At 40.4% G+C, this 24,531-nt stretch overlaps 1 protein-coding gene across 12 annotated transcripts in view; it reads right to left on the minus strand.

The window, feature by feature from the left end:
- The window catches only part of Elavl2 (ELAV like RNA binding protein 2), a 155,745-nt gene that overhangs the window by 6,469 nt on the left and 124,745 nt on the right, over positions 1–24,531 (minus strand). For 11 of the 12 annotated variants that reach the window (XM_029561534.1, XM_008828942.2, XM_029561533.1 and 8 more), the window contains 2 exons: positions 7,439–7,592; positions 3,968–4,193 (listed from right to left, as the gene is read on the minus strand). In XM_029561534.1, the coding sequence (XP_029417394.1) occupies positions 3,968–4,193; positions 7,439–7,592 (380 nt within the window). Of the gene's footprint in view, positions 1–3,700; positions 3,765–3,967; positions 4,194–7,438; positions 7,593–24,531 lie in introns of those variants that run through there. The other variant, XM_017797127.2, reaches the window with a different exon arrangement.

Raw genomic sequence — 24,531 nt, forward strand, 5'->3', positions numbered from 1 at the left:
ACACAAGATATTATTTACTAAGACATTAGGTAGATCTATCCATGTAACAACTAACGATATATTTGATATAGTATGTGTTCCATCTTTATCTTATGTTTATTAGATGTTTATTATCTATGTTTCCTCAGAATTCAGAGTTTATAGCTCACTGACTGTAACAAAAACTATGTGTATGTGTAATTTATGAACAAGAACACAGCAAAGACGTTTGTAAACATTTGCATTCAGTAGAAATGTAACTCAGATTTCTACTGGGTAGTACTTTACAGAACTTCATATCAAGTACAGCATTCTCATTTCAAAGCTGGGTGTTTAAATAGAGCATAAAACCAAGCTGCTTGTCTGACTTTCAAGCTACTTAGTTGATGGGCTATGGGAAAACTTGTACTCAAGTGAAACAAAATAAAATAAAATAAAACCAAAGTCAGAAATAAAATTATGAAGGCAGACTAATAAGAGAATACAACTCTAATCACAAAGAATTATCAAAATCTCTCCAAAGCACTGATCAACACTCACTTTGATGCTAACCAACACAAGATCAACTTGTTCCCTTACCCAATTACATGCATCTTTTGTCTTCTAAAAATGAAGAAAATTATTCAGTTTATTCCAAAAATAAAAGTGTGATAATGTAACCAGCAACATGCCTGAAACCCAACTCAGGTGTTGATTTAAAAGACTATTAAAAAATGTATTAAGGTTAACAAAAGCAAAAACACAGGTCATTAGACTAGATCACACTCAATAAAATTAAAGCCACCTCACAAGAAAGAGCATGAGACATTTTTTGGCTTACAGTATAACATAGATATCCTGTCCTAAGAACATTCTTAAGGTATTGGAGTTACACTACCATCCATATAAGGTAGTGTAACTCCAATACCTTAAGAATGTTTCATTTTACTATACTTAGTAAGCAATGCTCATGTTTAAATATTTCTAATTATTAATACAGAATGACTAGATGATGAACTTCACAAGCCCACTTTTAAAGTTATTCATGAGTTTTAACTTTTTACCTTCATGAATAGTGGAATTTTTTTCATGATTATTATAGCTTCTATTGTCCACAGGTATTATGATACCCCAAAAATATACAGTGAGAATAGATGCAGCAAAGTGGCAAACTCAGGGCCAAGGGCATTGCAACACAAATATTAGAGACAAAGTAACCGTGTTAAGACCTCAACTGCAGAGAAGAGCAAAGTGCCAACAGAACACGCAAGTCCTTAATTCAAGTGTCTCCTTAAGCTGCTTCATTCAACTTTTATCCAACAGAACAAGTCAGGAGACTATCAAAGTAATGGCAGCCCAAGTCAGACAAACATCAAGTCAAACTGCAGAAACAAAGACACAACTTCTTCTGACACCCAGTCTAGATTAAACATATTCTCTGAGCACACTAACCTGTTCATATTTTACTACCTAGACCAGGGTGGTGGGTGGTGAAGCGGGGTGAGGGAGAAAACACTTAGGAATCTGAGGAAAGACAAATTTTTCCTACTTTTTGTGTCCTTTCATGTGCCCCGTACTGGGCAACCTACTGGCTGCTATTCCTAGGTCACCAAGTCGATTGCAGACAGCACAACGCAGTACAGTCCAGAACTCCCAGTGATCCTCTCACATCTACCCTCTGGAGTCGCTGGGACATCCTGCAATCTTCCCCCTTCTACTGTCAAGTTTCCCTTTGAACTAACACTCTTTCTTTCCTTTCTTCCACAGTGTCTTTCTGTAATAGCCAAGGAAAGAATCTCCAAGCTAATGTTGCATGGTATTAAAAGATAAAGCAATGTAGAGTAAAAGGACAGAAGCTAAAGATACTAAATTTAATCATCAAATAACCTTGGAAAACCTGACCCCATCAAAAATGAGCTGCATGGGGCATGTAGATGGGGCAGGAAGACTGAGCAAGAATGTACTGCATGTACTACCTACCAGGTGCCACCTCAACAAACAGGACTCAACACTGTCTGTGTGTCCTGTGGCCTAGTCGTTCTCAGAATTGAACCCTGAGTCTAGGAACATTGTGGGAATGGCTACCAGACAATAAAAACGCAGCTGCAAATGGAAAAGCAAAATAACTAACAATTTAAAGTAGCATAGGTTTTTAGCTGTAGCAAACTGAAGATAACAATTTAAAGTAGCACAGGTTTTTAGCTGTAGCAAACTGAAGATAACTGAACAGGCTGCCTAGAGAACACTTTTCAAGTTCTTTGGGACTTCTCTGTACTATGCTATGAAAATACGAACAAGTGAATAAAGTTAAGAAATACGTCACAGGGATGATCTGTAGGCAACAGGCACTGTGAGATTTCTTTCTGCCAAGGCAAGTATCAAGTAGCTCTCATGTCTCTCTCCTAGTCACCACAGTCAAAGGTGCATCACATTTCGTTTTTATCAGAGCTACGATTATAGCAGCTAAGCTCAATCAGCAGGGGCCAGTCACCCAAGTGAAGACGCAGCTTCTGACAATACCATTATTCTCCCAGAGCAAATTCCAACACACGTAGGTATTCACCATGGCAATTAGAGGAAATTTCTGTTCTTATACTAGGTAATCAATTGAAGTGTTTTTAGAAGGAGACATTTTGGGTGGTTGTTTCTTCCCAACCGCCTTCAACACCACCAGGAAAAACACATGTGGCTGAGGCTGAAAGCTTGCTTAGTACTCCATTGTACTAAGTTTGTAATTTTATTTTTGTAATTATTTTGTCTCAGGAAGGAAATAAAAATCTAAATGTACTTGTCATAAAAAACTAGCACAGGAGTTAGATGGCATTATGGCTATACATTATACCATATGGCCAAAATGGTATTAAAAACATCCTGGAAAATAAAAACTGGTGACTTGTTCATAAAATCTTCTTTCACATGCAGAATAGGTATAATTTAATGACTCCCAGTTTGGTTGTTATCCCAGGACTAGGTAACCTGAAAAGTTGGGCTATTTTTATGCCCATCAAAACCAAAAGTGTATTCTTTGTGTTAATGTGGTAGTCAGTAAATTATCATCCACAGCTGGAATCCAGACGACCACTGCTTGCTGTATGGCCCAGTAGCTAAGAATGACTTTCATATTTTCAAAGAGTTGAAAAGAAAAAGCAAGTGGAGAGGAGGAGGGAAAGTAGTAGAGGGGGACAGGAAGGGGGGAAGAGGGAGAGGGACACAAAGGAGGGGAGGGGGAGGGAAGAAAGAAAGGAGGAGGGGGGAGGGAGGGAGGGGGGAGAGGGAGGGGAAGGAGATAGAGCTGTAAAGACCATGACCCAGAAAGTTTAAAATATTTACTATCTGGACCTTTACAGCTAGTTTGCCAACCTCTAAACTGTAAGAACAAAGAGGCGTCCACTTGTAGAAATACAGATTACATATCTTTATTGGTTTCTAAATTATAAAAACAAAGTTAACTTAAAGAGAACAAAAATTAATTCTTGCCAAGAAAAACAATTACAAAAAGAACACCAGAAGCTCTATAAACAACCCATCAGACCTGTCAGTAGGTCAGGCTTTGCCTTTCTCAAGCTGTGCTCTGCACCAGGTAACTTGTGGCTGCTGGCTACCCTGTAAGCTGCAGGATGCCTATAGCATCCCTGGACTCTACTCAGTAGATGTGAGTCATGTCTCCACCCAAATGATGGCAAGAGGAATGACTCCCCAGACCGCCATGTCGAGGCAATGACCTCTGAGGTAGAACTGGTCTTATAGGTAAGTGTCCTCACCTTTGATAATCGTACAAGATGCCATTTCCTCCAAATATGTTTTCTCTGTGCTCGAGAGAGAGAGAGAGAGAGAGAGAGAGAGAGAGAGAGAGAGAGAGAGGGAAGGGGGAAGGGGAAAGGGGGAAGGGGGCAGGGAAGAACAGAATAATGACAAACTCATATCAGAGATCTTGATAAAATGACTGGACAGCAACCTGAGAATGCTCTTCCAGTTTAGTGGCTGGGCATGAGAACTAGAGCAGACTTACCTAAAACGCTGTGCCTGCTGAGCTAGCGGTCCTGGGTACCTTCTGTTTGGAGACTGGTACAGCTGGGAAAGGATGGCCTGATTGGTTTTTTGGCTTGGATTATTAGCAAACTTTACAGTGATTGGCTCTGTGGCACCAGGAGGTTTCTGGCCATTTAGGCCTTTGATAGCTTCTTCTGCCTCAATCCGCTTGTCAAATCGAATAAACCCCACACCCCTTGATATGCCTATGGTAGATTTAAGTAAGGATTTGGGAAGGAGGGAGTAGGAGAGGGGAAGGAGAGAAGAAAGGATAAATTAATTTTTCCTTCTCAAGAACATCTTTTCACCCACATACATTTGCCACAAAATGACATCAGGAGGAAAATTTTACCTTAGCAGTTCAAGCTAGAATCACCATTTTCCACCTGCTTTAAGTGCAGTGATCTATGCAATGCAAGCTCTCACTACTGAGTGCTTCAAGAGGCCAAGAGGCCAGGAAAGCACAGTACGTCCACCATGCTCTCTGTCTCCACTGTACTCTCCCTTGTGCACGTCAGTGAAGCTCTCTGCGTGCCCAAGCTCCATGCTTCAAACTGAACTATTAGAGAAGCACCTCAGAAATGAGGGACCCAGTAGCGCCCTTCCTTAAAATAAGAACCAAGCAATCTGAAAAGTTATGCTAAAAATAGAGGTACCATGGCACAAAGACGCTGTTCAGCTAAAATTTTCATATATTCAGCCTCACAGCAACATATACCATGAAGGTCTTTCAAGAAAACGGTCTGAAGAGGCTCCTCTAGTTCTCTGGGGCTCCCCTCACTCTCAGTAGCTACACTTAATATTAGAGAAGTAATGCTACATGGAGAAAATGTTTAAAAGGACCTAGATTTTGTAAGATTGATAAGGAGAATATGAAAGCTTTCTGGTATCTGTGAAATTATTCTTAACCATGGACGGTCACTCACTGTCCACTCTTCTACCACAATGGCAAAGCAGGGTGTGGACAAGGCCTCTTCAGCTTACAGGAAACAGCAGAGTGAACCCAGCTCATTCCATTTAATTAGCATGGGCAGGCAAACCAGGTATTCAAAGCAGGTCAACACAACATAAGCAGCTGCAGAAATGCATTCCTGGCAACCAAATAGGTGCTAACAAGATCCGTTTTCCAAGTATTAGAAAAGTATAGATAATTCAGAGTATGCCAATGAAGAAAGAAGGAGCTACTAAGAAAACCTGCATTATCATGACTTAGAGGAACTTCGCAAAGAAGTGGTCTAGCTGCCTTACAACTAACCCTGTGGGAAGGTCAATGACTTATTTGCTAGCATAAGGCATTTCTCCATGTGTGCTCAATCTCTAACAGCCTTTGCCACTTCTCCTTCTCTATTTAAGCTACGTACAATGCAAATTACCTGATGGCTGAAAGCCAAAACTTCTGGGGTTTGTTGACTTGTTTTGTTTTCTTTTCCGGTAATGTGAATGTTTTCCTCAAAAACCGTTAAATATGAAGAAGAAACCACAGCAAGCAGACCCTTCCATTTATCTACCATTCTTATTCAGAATTAACACCATAGCTGGCTGATACAACAGCTCAGGCTTGTAATTCTAACACTCAGGAGGCTGAGGCAGGAGAACTGCTGTGAGTCTCATAAGCCAGACTGGGCTATGGGAGTCATCATGGGCCACAGTAAGATCCTAAGTCAAAAAACAAGCTACAAAAAAATCTATACATACAAAAAAGAGAAAAATAAAATCCTTGGCTCTTCCATTAGGAAAGCACAAATTAGCAACAGGGCATCCACACAGATTGGGTCACTTACACCAGTGGGTAAAATGCCCACTCTCGGACTCTTATTGACCAGATCTCAGGTAGGGTTCAAGAATTTGCAGTGCTAGCAAGGCTCCAGCAGCCATATGATGTGGAGGTATGTGGGGAGTAAGATGCACCTGTCATCCTGAATGGAAAAGCATTAAGAGAAGAGATGTGTTTTCCAGGCCGCAGATAAAATCTACTCTCAATTCAAGTTCTTATTAAGAAGAAATTTAAGGGGCTGGAGAGATAGCTTGGTGGTTAAGAGCACTGCTTTCGCAGACGACATGGGTTCAATTCCCAGTACCCATCCAACATGGTGGCTGACAACTGTCCGTAACTCCAGTTCCAGGGAATCCAACTTCCTCATCTGACCTCCATAAGCATTGCACAACAGGGGTGCACTTACACACAGGCAGGCAACACACTCATACACATAAAATAACAATAATAAAATATTTAAAGAGGAAAAAAATTAAAAAACAATGCTATTAATAAAAAGGTATTTCTGTTGCTTAGAATAAAATTTATTTGGATTGCTATGCTCAGATTTCTATTTAGCCCTATTAACAGTCTGTGTGGTACACCAGTGTGACAGAGCACACAGGAAGGATTGTGAAAGAACTACTATAGTCAACATTGTATGTCATAGAGCTGAACACACTTAGCTACACTGTCTCATAACAGCACAATCTAGAGGCCATTCCTCCGAGCACGTGTACACACAGGGCTGCTTCTCTACTCCTAAGTCTATGAATGGCACTTCCTGTGAAGGCAGTGAACAGCTCAGAATGAGAAACCTGGGACTGCTCCGGTCAAATTCACATCAACTGAACTGATCTCCACATGAAGATGAAGAATAAGGCCCAATTTTATTCTGGGGTTAATCTGCTCCTTTCTTTAAAAATCTGTACATTGCACTACATGAGTTGTCAACATGGCTGGTATAGAAGTACAGCACTCTACGTTACTCTCCTTCCCGTGTTTTTCAGTTTTTAAAATGTTTCTAAAAGGTCAAGTATTGCTTTTGTAATAAGAAAACATATCTGTGTCTTGCTTTAAAAAAAGCAGTAATCCAATTTGCATCACCAGTTTGCTATTAGCTAAAGCTTTGGCAGAGTGTTCCCTTACATATGAAAGTTTTAATGAACATCTTATTTTCATTTCCTTTTGGTCAAAAGTTGCATTAGGCATAAAACAAATTGCTAGCACTCAAGATTTCATACTCTTACGTATGCCGCTATGGCACAGCAGACACCTTCCCAGCAATTACAAGTTGATGCAGCCTAATCCTTGCTCAGAGAAACAGCTGCATACTGCTGCATTAAACTTTGCTTTCCACAGAAATAAGGTTGTTATTACTACTTTATAAGGAGGACAGAGACTTCTCCCACGCAGAGGCTTGAAAATGGAGATTATAGCATCTATAAATTTATTACAAGCCATGAAACAGGCTTCAAACCTGCTCCTTCAGGGTGGAAATGACTCAAGCTAGCTCACTCTGCTCCACAATCTATTTCTGTCCATGCATATTTATGAACAATTCCAGCAGAAAATTGCATTTTCTGGCCCACATATACCTTTGATGTGTTCTAGAAGCAAGATTGCTGCAGATGAAGACGGAATATTTGCAATCTGCCAGGGAAGGAGCAAAAGGCTCCAGAAGCTCTGCCCACTTACCAGTGACCTGGTCAACCAGAATGCGGGAAGTAATGATGCGCCCGTACTGTGAAAACAGCTGCTCCAACTCCTTCTGGGTCATTGTTTTTGGGAGCCCACTGACATATAAGTTTGCATCTCTGATAGAAGCTGAACTCGGGCGAGCATATGAAACCTGGAAAAGAGAAATATGATTAAGCACATTGGCATATTCACTCTTTTCAAATACCCAACACGGACCTTGTGTGTGCCCTAAAGAGCACACAGCAAATACTGGCCTTAATGCAATTGGGTGCTGTTTTACTCATTGTGGGTGGGGGTGGGAGGTTCCACACACAAAAAAAAATGGCATTCCTCTGTGTGGAGAGAAGATCTGCTCCTGGAGTGTCTGCAAGGTTTCAAGCCAGATCAATTTTACACATGGTAGGCTACGCATGAAGAAAGGTTACTCTTAGTGGGGCGAACCCTGGAGACAAGAGATACAGAGCAACCCTCCCAAGCTTACACAGTCTAAAGTAATTTTTATTACTAGCTTTCCAGTCTCTGGAATCTCTGGGGATGGTCATGTCCCATTTCAAATATGTGTCCTTTATTACAAAGGGTGTTCTTGACATTTATGCCAATGTAATACTTTCCCACAGGAATTCCCTCATCCTGTCGTCTGTCTTGTCACCCACAAGTTTTCATCGACTTTATCTGCCATTTAGTGTACTCTCAAAAAGCCTTTAAACTGTAGAATCCAAAACTGTACAAGGATAGAAGACAGAAAGTCTGTCTTAGTTTACAATGACCACCATGCAGGTCTTGCTCATCACTGCATCCTCAAGGTCTAGTCAATGTGCAGCATGAGATCAACGCTAAAATATTTAACGAATAAAATTGTAAAGCTTGTCTGATACCTCACTGATGAGGCAGCTCCACAACGGCTCACTGGACCACAGCATTTGTGCCACAGCTCATCTAGATTTTGTCCACAAGCTGGAATCCATAGTTCCTTTACCCATAATCTATATTAGCCAATATTTGGAAAGCTGTGTATCCCGAGTGATTCTTGATCACACATCCTTTGATTTACCTGTGAGCTCTTCCAGACTGATCAAGTGTAGTGACAGAAACCTTGTAACACTGCCTGTCCTCCCACATCATTGGTGAAAACGTTCATGGATCTGTAATTCCACGACTGACTTGCCACGATAGTACAATGATTCTTCTGCCACGTCATTTTATCACTACCACCCATCCTTAATCAGCTTTATTACTCCAAATGAAGCTTTTATAAAAACTATTTGTTTTAGAATTTTATCTATCATTTTTTCATTTTAAAATATTTTATTTTTATTTTATTAGAAGAACCATTTCATTACAGCTTTAATGTACTCAATAACAAATTCCAGAGCAAAGATACATCTCTTTCAAAAGTGGCTATAAAATTTTTAGGTTCACAGTTGAATTAATAGAGTTATACATTATTGAACTCAGTATAAGCCCTGTAAGACATAAAATTGAATGAGTTTTTAACCTTTAAAAATAAAGTATACTGTTTCTTACAGAAAGACTCATTGTTTTAGCTAATAATAATTAGATGTTGGTGCATGCGTTTCTAATCTGTATGTATTTGATTATTACTAGTCATGGTCAGTTGCACTCAGGTCCTTGGCACCCATGTATGGCTATAAAGTCATTGGGTAGATTTCAATGGTAATGTTTATCACCTCTACTAATTAACATGACATAAATTTTTATGCTTCCTCCTCAAATATAACTCATTTTAATTTGTTAATTTTTTTGTGTGTATATCACAAAGAACATCCCAAACAATCTTATTCATCTATATACCCACTTCCCAGATAGCACCCTCCCATAGCCCCCCTGCCACTAGAGCCAGGGCTCCTCCCAAGTCCATGTGACCCCTGAGGAACAGATCCTCAAACAGCCTTAAGAGTAAAAATAAATTGGTTGATCTGGGCCAACTGTATGGCCTTAAAGACCCAAAAGGAAAGTATAACCAAAGATTAAAGGGATCAATATAATTTCTTAAGAGTCCATATGTATATCTAAAGGCTACGTAACAAGCAATCATGCCAGATAGGAGACACCTTCTTTTGAGTTGTTGGCCAGGGTGGCCCAACAGACTCCCAGACAGTAACCCAGCATAGAACTGGGAAAATGAACAGCAGACCCCAATCTTATCTAAAGGAATATTGACAACTGATTGCTGCTAGGTGAGGAACAGCTGACCTTCCTAAAGCACAGGTGTCTAGATAGGCTGACCAGATTCAGCAAATGGACAAGTAGTGGGGAATGGCTGGGGGTGCCGACAACACAGCGGACAGTAGCAGGGATAACAGAGTATAAAAACTATTTTTAAATGAATGCATCAAACATTGTTGATTTACACTATGCCTACAGCTCTGTTACTACTTTTTTTTAACCTTCTAGGAAACAAAACAACATAGAACGGGTTCTCTACCACTCTGTGAAGTTCCGGTTATCTTTTGCCCTTGCACTAGCAGGATTTCCAGTGAATACTCTGACCCTTACTCAGGCAGTTTGCTCACTAACAAGTGAAAATACAGAGGCTGTTCCAAAGGCTTATTTGAAAGTTACATTACACTATGCTATCCTGAATGAGGGAACCAAATAGAGAACACTGTACCTCACACTCTGCACCTAGGCACTTAACAATTAGAACAAAAGTACAAAATAAGAAAAAGGAAAATTTGAAATGATCAAAGTAATGTGACAATCTAGTCCTGGGACTGCTCTAACTACTGAACCCCACAGCCGCTGAAGTATGTCTCCAGTGCTGTGAGTAAACAACACCCAAGGCTCTTTATAGACCTCTGATGGGGATTCATGATCTTACTTCTGTAGCACTCTGCTGTGGACGGTGAACTGAAGTGTTCCCATTGTCGGGGGAACTTGTCATGGGCTCTGGGGCAAGCATCTATGCATTCTCAAGGAAGGCTAACTGTCAACAGTTACGAAACAGGCAGGAAATGCAGGCAGGGGGCTCAAATTTAGAACACAGCAGGGAGTTACACATGGTGAAAGGTGACAGTTCTCCAATGTACCTAGGGTAAAAACCAGTTCAATGCATTGCAGACTCTCTGGACTTGGGACAAGCTCCCTAAAGCCTGGTCCACCATGACAGTCACATAATTGCACCTTTGTGTGCACTTCTGAGGAATAAATGAGAGATTTTTAGTGTGCATGAAATGCTTAGAGGAGTGACTGTACTGTGATTATTATTCACCTCTACACACATCTGAACATGTCAGCAAAGACCTGGACCACTGAGTTTAGAGTACCCTGAGTCCATCACAACGTCCCAGAAGAATTTATGCTTGTGGTGACATTCACTGCTTTGTGAATTTCAGATGAATGTGGGTAAAGTGTTTTAAGTTATCCTAAAATATATTCTGGAACAGGGGCTTATATAGTTGGTGTTTCCATAAAAACTGAATACAACCTGGAATCAGTTATTCCCCCTCCAACAGTCACTATTTTGTTTCCTTGTTTGCTTCCGCTATGGGGTGGTTTGGTTTTTGATAGGGCTTTACTCTATGTACCCAGGCTGGCCACAAACTTGGGGCAGTCTTCTTGTCTCAGGTGCTTGGTTTGAGAGGCATGAACCACCACACTGAGATTTCCAGTCTTCAGTTCACACCCTTTCTTTAGTTTCCAGTCACATTAAAAGGGCTCCAGGACAAACCTTAAAACATTTTCCTGTAATACTGTCAAAAACCTGGTTTCCACAATTATAAGGCAAAACAGAGGTTAAGTGCCAACTCTCTTTACAAACACTGTTGAACCCTGAACTCACATTTAGGCTTAGTCTTTGTTATTTACAAAGCATGATCAAGTGGAGTTTTCTTTCTGTGCCTTGCCATGGCCCCATGAGGCAGGTAGAGTGCACATAAAAGAAATTTATGGCTAGGGGAGAGGTGAAAATAAGACAAATCACAAGCCCAAGGTTAGTGCTGAACTACAGATTCAAACACTGATTATGTCGGTGTGCTCCCTTTCTCTCCTTGTCCAGAGTAGCATACTGTGGTAATTCACTTATCAGTTCACTTGTTCTAAGTGTTCAGAAAGTTTAAACAACTGTAGAGGGACTGGAGAGATGGCTCAATGGTTAATAGCAATGGCTGCTTTTGCAGAGGACCCAAGTTCTGTTCCCAGCACCCATATAGTGGCTAACAACCATCCATGACTTCAGATCCAGGGGATCCAACACCCTCTTCTGACCTCCACAGGCTCTGCACAACACAGGTGCACTTACTTACATTTAGGTACTATATTCGTACACATAAAGTAATAAAGTATTTTAAACAACTCTAGATTTTTTAAAAAACAAAGAAATTGAGCACAGACAGCAGAAGAGAGGATATCAATTAACCAAAGTTATTTTATTTCACATCCATTAATATATTTATAACTAGATTTTCCTGAGAATACTGGTCACTAATTGAGATTAACTGTAGAAATTGCATATAATGATTAAAATTAGTTTTACTATGATCTAATCCATAAGGATAAACCATGCTGCTCCCACCACCTTCTAGAAGTGTCAGGCAGGGCACCTACTCTCACCCTTCTCTCCTAATGCACCAGGTTCTACAGCTGCAGTTTTCTGAAACTAAAGCACCTCTTTTCCTTCCTGGGGGGAATCAGTGACACCAATACTCTCCCAAGAAAAATACATTTCTTCAGTCACAAGGTATACTTAAACCAAAGTGAGGCGACGACTTGGAGAAGGACAAGGATTTGCAACTCGAGGATTTAAACCCATTACCAGCCCAACTTCCCTACCTAGTAATTACCAGCAACATTCATCATTCTGATTTTGCTGTGGATCTGGAGCTCACAAGGCTACCTTAAGAGTCTCCCAGAGAACCATGCTGAGGCTATCTTAATCTTCAAAGTGTTAAATATCTTTGTAATTCTTTAAAACTAAACTCCCTTAGAGAATACTCAAGAGACTTTGCTTTACAGGACAAATTCTGAGCTAGAAAAACTCCAAAATACACAAAACTCTAGAATATGTCCTAGCAGGCAAACAGCTTCTTTCTTCAGCAAGTGTGTGCTGAGCTCCAATCAACAATCACTGGATTAATATATGGGTTTGGATTTTAAATTTTCACTGCCATTTAAACAGATGAATATTTAATGCCTGAAGAGCAAGGTTATGAAATGTCAAAACTACTAAGTGAAGGATCTAATTTAAGAGCAGCCAGCGAGTCTGCAATTTAAATATTTAAAGATGATACAGGGAGTACAAGACTGAACACCAATCCACTCCAAAGACAGCAATTCAAACCTCGAGTTTCTTCTGAAGTTCTCACAACCCTCCAAATGATACAGTGAACTAAGACAAGCACTGCGGAGACTACCCGAGGGAGAGGCGGGAAGAAGACGCCAACAGGCAGCAATTGCTCTAGCAACAGCCCCTCACTCTGCTCTTCACAGTGCAACTGGATCAGACAAAGCAGAAACCGATTTATCCGCGTAATTAGGTCTCAAAACCAGAGTACTTTGAAATATACTGTATTCCTTATAATAATTCATTTCCTCATTAGCAGCTACAACTACTTAGACACTACACATGCAAAACTGAGTAACTAACAGTGGACTATCAGAAGAGTTAAAAGGAACAGAAACACCGTATATGTAAACACTGGCACTTTACTAAACATGCAGCTTAATACCTCAGAACACTACTTTACACAGAAGTCCATTTTTCGTCTGAAACATTTTCGTTCAAAAGTACTACTGTTCTTTCTGATTCAATGGGAAAATCAGGATTAGTCAATTAACACTGACAGATTAAACTGATTGGCCTACAAATGAACAAAGCAATTCCTTCCTTTTTCAACTAAGAACATCTGAAAAATCATCCACTGACAAGACGACCAATGAACAACTTTTATCATCTTTCAACTACTGACCCAGAACTACAAACATTACACTTGAAAATTAGATAAATTTGCCACTTTAGATTTTTTTAAAGCCCCATTCATTTTCTCTAAAAGGAGGGGGCAAAGCCATAATTATGCCCATTTAAACTACAATTTAACTGCTGTTCACATATTTAAAAAAAGAAGCCTTAATTGGAACTATCTGAAAAAGTGATTATTACTAAGAGCAAGTTAGCTCTCACTATAGTGGGGGAGCAGAGGTCTTGTGACAGCACCACAGCTGTCTGCTGCTGCAAGACTTCCTCCTGAGGAGCTTAGAAGTCTCACGGCGACGGGAAGGGCTGCAGCCTCAGACCACAGCTCAGGCCACAGACCTTAGCATTCATCCAAAAGGAAGACACATGCTTTGATCTGCTTCCAAATGCAAAACCCTACCATGAGTGAGTCTCAAAACACATCAGGCCATATGATATTATAGTCCAATATTAAGATCTCAAAGAGGAAGAGCATGTTTCACAATGGCTGGCAAATGGGGAAGCCTGAGAGAACAGTGGGGAATAAAGATTAGCTCCACAAAGGTGTCACTAACAGGAAGGCTTATAAAAGGTTTTACAGATTAGCATGGTTACTTTTTGATAGTCCAGAAATTAGAAAACTGTATTAATAGGAAAAAAAATATGGAATCTCAATCAACTAGATTTGCTCAACGTTTTGGTTAAATTACTGTTTCAACCGAGCTCAAAGACACCATGGAATACATTTAATAGTGTTATTCTATTTAAAATCCCTTAAGAGTTTTCTAATGCTTTTAGAGTAATCTAAACTTCCTTGAACCTTTATTTGGCAGGCTGTCTTCCTTTTCTCTAGAAACTATTACCTTCCACAGTTTCCCCAAGGCTTCTTATTTCCTCAGTTCCCTAAAAGCTGTTGTTCCTGTCTGTTGTTGAATAGCAATTTCCTCTGAGTTGAAACCTTCCATCAAGGAGAAAAGCTCTTGAAAACAGAATGTCCTAAAAGTAAGTAAACACAAGAGCTTCAGGAAGTTCCTCAAATTCATTATGGCCCTCTTTCCCCAAGCATATGTACATATAAAAGCCCTAAAGACTGCTGAGCTGCCTTCAAGAGTCTCAGACCAACTGAGCTGCCTTGGAAAGAACACTCTCCAACCTGCTAACCTGCCTGCAGGTTTTCATGAGAAGTTCGCCATGCTGAGTTAGACTTTTGGTGATGCAGCTGTCCTTGAGTCATTTATGCTCCCGTAAACAACGCTCCTGGAAGTAACCCCAATAAGCCCTCTGGTCCACCATGTTGGGTTTGGTGGTATCCTTACTTTGGTCTGTTGCTGGTTCCCTCCTAGAATGAATAGGAGGGTGTTCTTCTCTCTCCACACGACACCTGCTCATCTTTACGTCAATCATCTCAGACTTCATGTAGATGACTCCAATGGTCAATGGTCATTAGTCTTGTCTACTGTCGTCTGAGTTCCGATCTCTTATCTGTTCCCACACTGCATTAAGTGTTCTGTTCTCCTCAACACTGACGGAAACAGATGTCTTTATCTGTTACCCTGTCTTGACATGGTTTAACACCTTGAAATAAGAAATTATGCCATCCTTCTACTTTGTATATGTTGGTACCCAGCACACATTAAAGATAATGTATGATGGTCAGGTACTAACTGGAATTTGTTGTTAAAATTTTGTTTAAGAGTTAAGCCAAGTCACAATATGATACAGAATACCAAAAATTAAAGGTGATGGCATGCTATTGACAGAAGGAATTTAAAATTTTATTAAAGATGTTTAACAGGAAGTTTTAGCTCACTAATTGAAGATTTTTGAAGGAAACACAATCTTCAGCAAAATAATATGTTGCTGGGATTGGGGAGTGTCTTACTTTTTTAATAAAAAGAAAATGAATGCATAGATCCATTCAACTTCTTTACTTTTAAAAAAGGAGATTGTGGTATCAAAAAGCAAGGTGGTTTGTCCAAAGACAGAAGAGCTGGGTGCAGGGTGTAGGGGCTGTGGCTCTCCCATTTATCCACTTTCCATTATACCTTCATTGAAATACGGCCTTTAAATGCATGAATAATCATCAAAACAGCAGTTATTGTGAGAATGAGCAGACACTGCCAAGGAAATACCCCAAAAGGCTGCGAGAAGATATGGAATACAGCCTTGCTAAATTCAACATTTTATGTATATAAGAAATATGAAATGGAGACCAGCAAGATGGCTCAGGGGCATAAAGCACTTGCCTTGTAAGTCTGATGGCCTGAGATCAAGTCCTGGAACTCACATAAAGGTGGAAGGGGAGAACTGATTCCACAGAGTTGTCCTCTTAATGACTCACATGTGATGTGTGCATTCACATGCCAATAATAATAATAATTTTAAAAATTTTTTTAAATATATGAAACCCATCAAAACACAGTTAATTTAGTACAGGTGTGGAATTTCTTGTAATAGCAATGCCCAAGATTGATTTAGGCAATATGTGAGAAAAATCTAATTTTTGGAGGTAGGCCAGCAGAATAAAGAGAAAACCTAAGAATCCTGACATTAGTGCTTTTACACTAACTGCAATTATGTCTACAATAGAAGCTCTCCTATATAAGTGCTCCTGCCTCTTATGCACCATTTAAAGGAAGAAAGAAAGCAGCTGGTTGTTTGCACTAAGGAGGCTTCTTAGCCTTCACATTTCCAAGTTCCATTAAGTAAAAGTCAAGGCAAATGCCCTTAGCTTCACCTTAAAGATGAAGCTAAGCCAAGAGTAAGAATAACTAATCACAAGACACTGTTAAGGATAATTACTATAAACACTGAATGGCCAAAGGGAAACAAAAGCATACTAGTTATAAAGTTTGTGTTAAGCAAATCATCAATTACAGAACTGAAAAATATGCTTTTTCACACATGGCTTAAGCTCAGCCTCTGAACACAATGCCAAACAGGGTTAAGTGCTACGCGTTCCATCCATGTGTATCAGTGAAGCAAGGGCCCAAACACGCTGCCCTGGGAAGATGTATTGTTATCAATGTACAATAGCTGGCATATTGTTCTGGCCCTTTTACTGTTATTTCTCTTTGGCTGTATATAGTAGGGAGCTGGTTCATCAAGGACATCTCAGGTTCATAAAGGGAAACAAGAAGTGAATACAGGGCAAAGATATGCTTGTTACAACTTATAACAGATGTCTTCAAAGTTGCATGTAAAAAAAAAACCACAAATGAAACTGGTATTGTTGTCATCCTGAATTTATGGACAAATAGTTCAAGTATTATTACCTTTGAAGTCACATAAGACACAGAGAGGAAGAGCTGAGTTGGTATAAGATGGCTTGAGAGAACAATAATTCTAATACTACATACTAAAAGCATCTCCCACACTCGTAATTATTACTGAAATCCACACTAGAGTATTAAGGGCATGTATAAGATGAAGACAGATGAGTGCATAGGAAAGCCTGCTGCAGTACAAAGAACTGTCTTACTATATGCAGTCACTACTCAGAGCACTGGAGGGAGACACTGGAAGAGGGCAGGGTCTTGCCATAGGCCTAGGCTGGCTTTCTTACCAGGCTTTGCGCCTCAGTCCTGCTGCCGGAGTGCTAGGATTACAGGTGTGCATCATTACACCAGCCATGCAGAATCTTTCAATGGACTGACAGAGCCCAAATCAATTTTACTTCTCCAACCAGCTGCTGCATATTAAACCCTCTGATTCCGTTCAAACTTACACCAATAAAAAAGGTACAAAATAAGGAAAACTTTAGGGATCGATAATAAAAATAAATGGACTTAACAGAACAGTCAACTTAGACTAGGCTTATGTATGTGTTTCTGTGCACAGAATGGGTTGATTACAAGTCACTACTACGTAAGCAGCTGCCTAGTGATACAATGTTATTCCCCAAAAGCACTACCCTACCATGTAGTACAGAGTAATTTTTACTGCTGAAACTTTCACTAAATATTTGATGACTATGTTCAAGAGACTTCAAAAGAAATCTTGGTATTTAGTAGTCAAAACTTAGGTATGTCTGAGGTTTCTTCAATGTTGTCATAATATCGGCTGTCTCAGAGCTTCCTCACAAACAGCATTGCAACCCAAAGCTTGTATATTCTTAAGTTCCTATAGGGAGGAAACAGATTCTCAAGGCTTATGCCTGTCTTATGGTCCCACCTACCAAGTAGACACTCCTGTATCTGGTGAGCAGATAAATTCCATGACTTGTGCTGGAGTTATTTCTGAAATACCGCTCAAGCAAGATGATTGGAAGCTGTGATATTTGCTCAACAACTGGCTTTCTATGCTTCCTTGGAAACTTCATAGGTTAAACTTGCTGGAGAAACCCAGATGTCATCATCCAATTCTTAAAGTCATTTCCAGTGATGGCTTCTTAAGGATTCTTCCACAGAGGACAAAGGACATTTCCAAGAGAAGCCACACTGTTAGGAGAACTCCTGCTGCCAGGCACAGTGACACAGCCCTTTAACCCCAGCACTCGGGAGGCAGAGGCAGGAGGATCTCTGTGAGATCGAGGACCGCCTGGTCTACAGAGCGAGTTCCAGGCCAGCTGGAGCTACAGGGGGACCCTGTATCAAAAAAGACACCCCTACTCCCCCACCCCTGCAAAAAAAACCCTGTTGCAATGGTATCTCCTAAAACATATTTAGGGTATAACACATGTATCAGGATATCAACACTAGTAATGTCTAACACATGGTCAACAGGTTAAAATGGTGAGTTGGAAAGTTAAAGACAGACCAGGCACTGGCTGGTGCCACGTAACCCAGGCTGTCTAGTACTGGCTGGTACAAACACAAAAAGATCTTAGCAAGCCAATTTCGCCCATGCAACATCCGTGGGCTTTCATACTCCCCACCTAAGGTCTGAGAGGAAGGGCAGTACTTGAAAAAAACATGGCCAACAGTCAAGAGCAGCCTGACAGCGCATGGAGAACCTCACAGGAAGGAAGAGTTCAGTTAAATCTTCAGAAAAAGATAAACCCTTTAAACACTGTGGGACCACACCGTCAGTGTTTAATGATGCCGACCAAGAAGTGACGGAGCTCTGAACCACCCACCTAATATGACAGGTGGTTTTTAAATGTCTCCACAAAATTTCACTTTAGGTTGTAACTTAAATTATGAGATATTTATTGTTGGAGAAAGAGTAGGTCTCATTCTTTCTTATAAGCACTACACAGAATCTTGTTTATGTAGCAATTACAATAAAAACATAAATATGACGTGCTCTGACGACAGGGACCCCTTCTCTCCTGAAAGGCCCAGGAGCAAAGGGAACACTGGTGACGAATGAGTGCTTGTGTGGCCAAATAAAAGTAACAGATAGCGGCAGAAGAGCAGGGCAGCGCAAGCAGAGAACGATGCAACGTACGGGGGCAGCAGTGAGACTGGACAGCGAAAGGAGCAGCTTAGCCAGAATGAAGGTGCCTACACTACTGGCATGTGGAGCTGGGGGCAGACTGTACAGCCCTTAAATGCCAGAGTGCAGATCACAGAGCACAGGACAGACAGCAGAAATGTGGAGAAGCCACCCAGCAGGAATATACTAAGACCACAGACATCATTTTCCCATCATAACCTAGAAAATAGCCAGAGTTAGCGAGGCAGCAAAAGGTCCCCTGGAATCCCATCTATGGGACGTCCTTTTGTGCTGTAACTAGAAAGAGCACTGCTCCGCCAAGCTGTGCAGATGCCGAATCCACTCTGACCTGCTTCTAGAAACAATAATGAAAATATAATGGTCATCTCGACGTATGTGTAAAGGAAAAACTGTAGAGGCGTTTCACCTCGGTGTCATCTGTGCATCACTTAAATGAGTGCCATAGGTCACTGTGGATCTTTGTAGAATCAGCCATGTGTTTCTGAGTAAAGGGACAATCCAGGGGGCTCTGACACTGTCTTCTGGTCTCCGCAGGCAATGCAAGTATGCGTGCACTTGTGCATCCAGGTGAAACACTCATACACATATAAAATAAGTAAAATTAAAAGTAGTTTATTAAAAACAAGAGAATATGCGGCTAGGTTGGAACTGCCAGTTCTATCAAAGGCGGTGACTGGACAGAATATTACACTTCTGCAGTTTTCAGATTCCAGTTTCATGCAAGAAGTAGATCATCTCAAGGCCTGGGTCTGAGGTGAGACATTCCTGTGTGAGACATTCCTCTTTCTTCACCTGACGGAACCATTTTATAGAACCTCTTCACCTCTGCAGTGATTGCAGAGGCCTCTAGAAAATCAGGCATGCGTCCCTATCAACAGCTCTCTGCATTAATTTAACTTATATCCAAGTAATGGCCATGCAAAGTAAGGGCAGTGTCCCCTTCCAAACATCAAGGGTAACTGGTTCACACCAGGCACTCAAAATGCTTGCAAATGTACAACACCCTGTGGTGACAGCATGCACAAGACCTGTGTAAGTCCAATCCAGACAAACACCCATCATGGATGGGAGAACTGGTGGCTAAGAAGCCCTGGATCTAGCTGAGGATCTACTAGCAACTGATGGCTGCTGGGAGACGGACAGTCAGTTTTCTTTTCTGGTGTGACGCCTGGTAGGTTGACTAGACTCCAAGGAAGGGATAGACCTGCCCGAGAGCATTTGGGGAACACAGATTAAATTCCAGAGACCGTTAAAGAAACCTAATATAGGGTATGAAGTCAGGGGAGGGGAAGTAGGAATATAGGACATGAAGTCAGGGGAGGGGAAATAGGGTAAGAGGTAGAGATGGGAGGAGGTCTGAATGTGATCAAAACAGTGTATGAATGTCTAAGAATCAACGAGAGCATTTTTTAAATGCTTGCAAAATTAAGAAATACTCAGATATTCCCTATTCAAAACTCTTCAGCCAAGATTATGCACTCAAAAAATGCAATTAGATAGCTTTTTAAAACTTTACATTTGTTTCTCCTTGTCCTTTCTGAGTGGGGAGAGGGAAGATGAAGCAAATGTGATGGATAAGGTACCTTTTAGAGCTAGCAACTGCACTGGAGATGGATCAGGTAGAGGCAGTTGGTAGAATGCTCACCTAGTATCTGTGAGGCCCTAGAGTTGATCCCCAGCACCACATAAACCAAGCATTAAATATTCCTGAATCTAAACACTTGGGAAGTAAAGGCAGGAGGTCAGAAACAAGGTCATCCTTGTCTACATGAAGAGTTCAAGGCCAGCCTGGGCTACATTAAATCCTCCTTTAAAAGTAACAATAAAGCTGGCTAACTTCCCTAGTACTACTCTTGTTACGGCTCCCTACAGTATTATAACGGCCTAACAGAAAGCACTCTTAATGAAGATTTGCAGTGCCTCCAACACTCAGGAGGCAGAGGCAGAGGAAACTGAAGGTAGTTGGAAGTTGAAGGCCAGCCTGGTTTGCATAGTAAGTTTCAAGCAACCCAGAAATTACAGTGAGACTCTAAAAACAACAAAAAGAAAAAAAGAAAAACCTAATCCCCTTAATATATATATTTTTTAAAGTTATCCCTTACACATCCAAAGAAACATTCCTAACAAATCATTTTCCTTCTTTAAACGCATGGCAATGTTTTTTCCAACAATTTCCCTTCAAATAAGGTTTAAAAATCTGCAGCCTAGGCCAGTGAGACAAGCAACCTTGCTACCAAGCCTGACAACCTGAAACTCACAAGGTGGGAACAGAGAACTGATTCCTGCAAGTTGTCCTCAGAACACCACGTGTGCCATGGACCGGGTGCATGCACGTGTGCACATACACAAATGCAAAATGTAAAAGTATCTGTCCTCACACAAAACATTTAAAAAGAATATCTCCACATATAAATAAGTAAAATTAAAAATTATCTGCAACAAATATCTTTATGTAAGTCATACAACACCTGGGGTGTTGGGGGGTCTAATTAGACTTAATTTACAGGTACATGTACACACACATTCATACAAATAGGAAATTCTACTTCAAGGGTAGCCTGTCTTTGGTATGAGCCAATCAGTAGAAACTGTCTAAGATTTTAAAAACACAAAACACAAAACCACTAGGAATATGCACATACACACGCACATATGCCAGAACACAGGCACAGCAGAAGACATTCTGGATTGCCTGTAGTATGAAGCCTTTAAATGAGGCAGTGAGAATGTGTGTGAGAGATATATACATGTAAGACAAAGGAAAAGAGTTAACATAAAATATGATGCCAGGTGTGGTGGCGCACGCTTGTAGTCCCAGCACTTGGGAGGCAGAGGCAGGAGGATTTCTGTGAGTTCAAGGCCAGCCTGGTCTACAGAGTGAGTTCCAGGACAGCTCCGGCTACAGGGAGACCCTGCCTCAAAAAGACCAAAAAAAAAAAAGATAAGCTTTTCCCACGGAATCAAAGGAAGTTTTTCCAAAATGCAGTTTGTATACCTTTGTAAGTTATATCACTGAAAAATGTATTCAATACATATGGGATAAGCTCTGAAACATTACCTAGTGTTTTATGACTTTAAATCTACAAAGATAGTTCTCTCTCAACATGATTAGCTGTTAGAGAATAACCACAGGGAAAGCTTTTTTAAAAATGAACTGATTTGCAAGACTAACAGTCTCATTGAAAGATGATCCCTTCATTCTCCAAATAGCTATTGGACACCTGAGCTACATATTCCCCAAACAGCTTTAACAAAAATAATTACTGCACTCCTAACACCTCTTCTGTGGCAGCTGTAAAGATTTTATAAAATAATTTTTACAGAGAATATGAAAACATTCACAGGACATAAGAAACGGTATCATAGCCACAGAACACCCATGGAGACTTAAGAGGGGGCAGTAAAGATGGAGTCTGCCACCTTCATCTTTGAGACAAAGTGTCCTCTTCAGATCTGGGGACACACCTTGAGAATCCTGTCCTGTAGTATTTAATTACATGGGATAATCTGGTACCAGGCCCTTTCCTTGGGTCTCAATGATGGATAGCATCAAAAACACGCACCAACTGTAATTAAACCTCCAAACAGTATTCCCTCTGCTGCTGGTAGATCAATGCTCTTTCATACTCAGAATGAAGTGCAGAGCTGAGGAGTGTTTAGCCCTGACCATCACTGTTCACTTGACTCTGGGACAGGGTAGTCTGTAGACAATGCATATTTCACAGTTCCCTTAAAACACTGCTTAATGAAGAACACTGAAGAAGTTGGTAGAGATGATTTCTTACTAATCCATCCTTCAGCAACTCTAAAGACTCAGAGCAGACTGCTGGCAGACATGCACATTGCTGTAATGTAGCCATGAGGAATTTACGTGTTGAAAGGTTCTAAATGAAGGTTGCAGACAGCAAATGTTTTCTTTGAAAAAAAAAAAATACTATAGCATGTTATAGTTCTTATGATGAGAGAGAAAATTACAATTTATTCAGACCCTGGGCAGAGAACTCAAAAATCCACATACTAAGGAAGGATGAAAGAGGGGTATGGTAGGGGAGGATAAAATAAACTTAAATTATAAAAGCACTTTTCATAATCTAAACCACAACCATCCTAGGTCATGTAAGTCATGCCCATCTCTACAGTGATCAGCAGGAAACACCCATTCTCAACGAACAGGTCCTAAACAACCAAAGAATTAAATATGCAACAACTTATGCAATTTTACTTGTGAAAATGAGCAAACTGTGTATGGCAAAACACAAGTATTTCTCTTTTAAATCTTCAAAACAAATGTTCATGCTCCCTTATGCCCTTTGTCCATCGTGAAGCATGGACACTTGTTTTGAAATAAGCGTAAGAACACCCAAGTGTAAGGCATGAGGCTCACTACCCATGCTTCTCGATGAGGCTACTCACCTGTTTGAGAAACACCCATAGTAGCTGTTAGAGGAACATTTTCCTCAGCCTCAGTCTGCAGGCGATCAGATTCAGTAACTCTTGGTTGGGGTCTAGAAATCTGAATTTTCTAAAACACTCCATCTCAGCAATTCTGAGGAATAATTCAAGTTCTGGCAATCCCTTGTGTGAAGGTTTTAAAACTGGTAAAGTTCAAACTCTGTTTTGGAAAGCGCATAGAAAAAAAAACCTAAAAACAAAAAACACACAACCACCAAGCCCTCTTCCTTCCAATCTCTGATGCCTGTTCCCAAATGAGACAATTCCCAGGTGGCTGATCACAAGTATTTATAGAAATATAAATCACCAAACAAATGAAAAAACACAGAAGTATGAAGTCCAAAGAATCCATCCTCAGTGTTTTGAGGAACGGACTTAAAAGCCCGTCAGCCTGGCAAATGCTATTCTGTGAAGCAAATGCTATTCTCAGCTTATGAACTGGGAGTCTCTCATGGTGTCTCCATAACCTTTCTTTAAATGTAAGGAGAGAGGGTCATAAGGGAGGAGACATTAAATGTCTAAATACAGATAATTAGCAGAACTCATGGAAACTAATGCTTTTCTGGATTACAGCTTTCCAGGACACAATGAACTTTTGCTTGTCTTTCTTGTGACTCACCTGAGAGCTATTTCTAGACTCATCCACCCCAGAGCTTAAGCAGGAAGGATTAAACTCCTCATTCCCAAGGGGAGAAGTAATCTTACACTAATGACCCAATAATAATAGTAATGATAATAATATCATCATCATCATCATCACACTAATAAGATTTAAGGTCTATTACCTTTTTAAAACTTTAAATTTGGCCATCAATTCACCAGTCAAATGGATTATGCATTTGCTTATTAGAGACCACTGTTGCTCCTTCATGAATCTCAAGTTAAAAAATTAATCCTTTGATGGTATAAAAAGAGGACACAGCAGAGAACTGAGGACTCCTTGACATCAGCACCTCATCCTATCTCTGTCATCTTCAGGCTTCCAAATGTGTATAGGATGCATGAGTGTGTACACACACATATGCAATCACATGAACACATACACAAACACCTATACATACACCTGCACAACGGTATTTTGGATGTCAGTCTTTTACTGACTTTAGAATGTTTTCATATACATAATATATCTTGGGAATGGGGCTAGAGAAATGGCTCAGCAGTTAAGAGCACTGGCTGGTCTTGCAAGAGGACCCGAGTTTGATTTCTAGTACCCACATTGTGGCTAAAAACCATTCATAACTCTAGTTCCAGGGAATCCAATGACCTCTTCTTGCCTCTGCAAGCACTATACAACATGGGTGCACTGAGATACATGCAGATAAAA

Source organism: Nannospalax galili, unplaced genomic scaffold (genome assembly GCF_000622305.1).
Source record: "Nannospalax galili isolate Female #2095 unplaced genomic scaffold, S.galili_v1.0 scaffold52, whole genome shotgun sequence".
NCBI lineage: Eukaryota > Metazoa > Chordata > Mammalia > Rodentia > Spalacidae > Nannospalax > Nannospalax galili.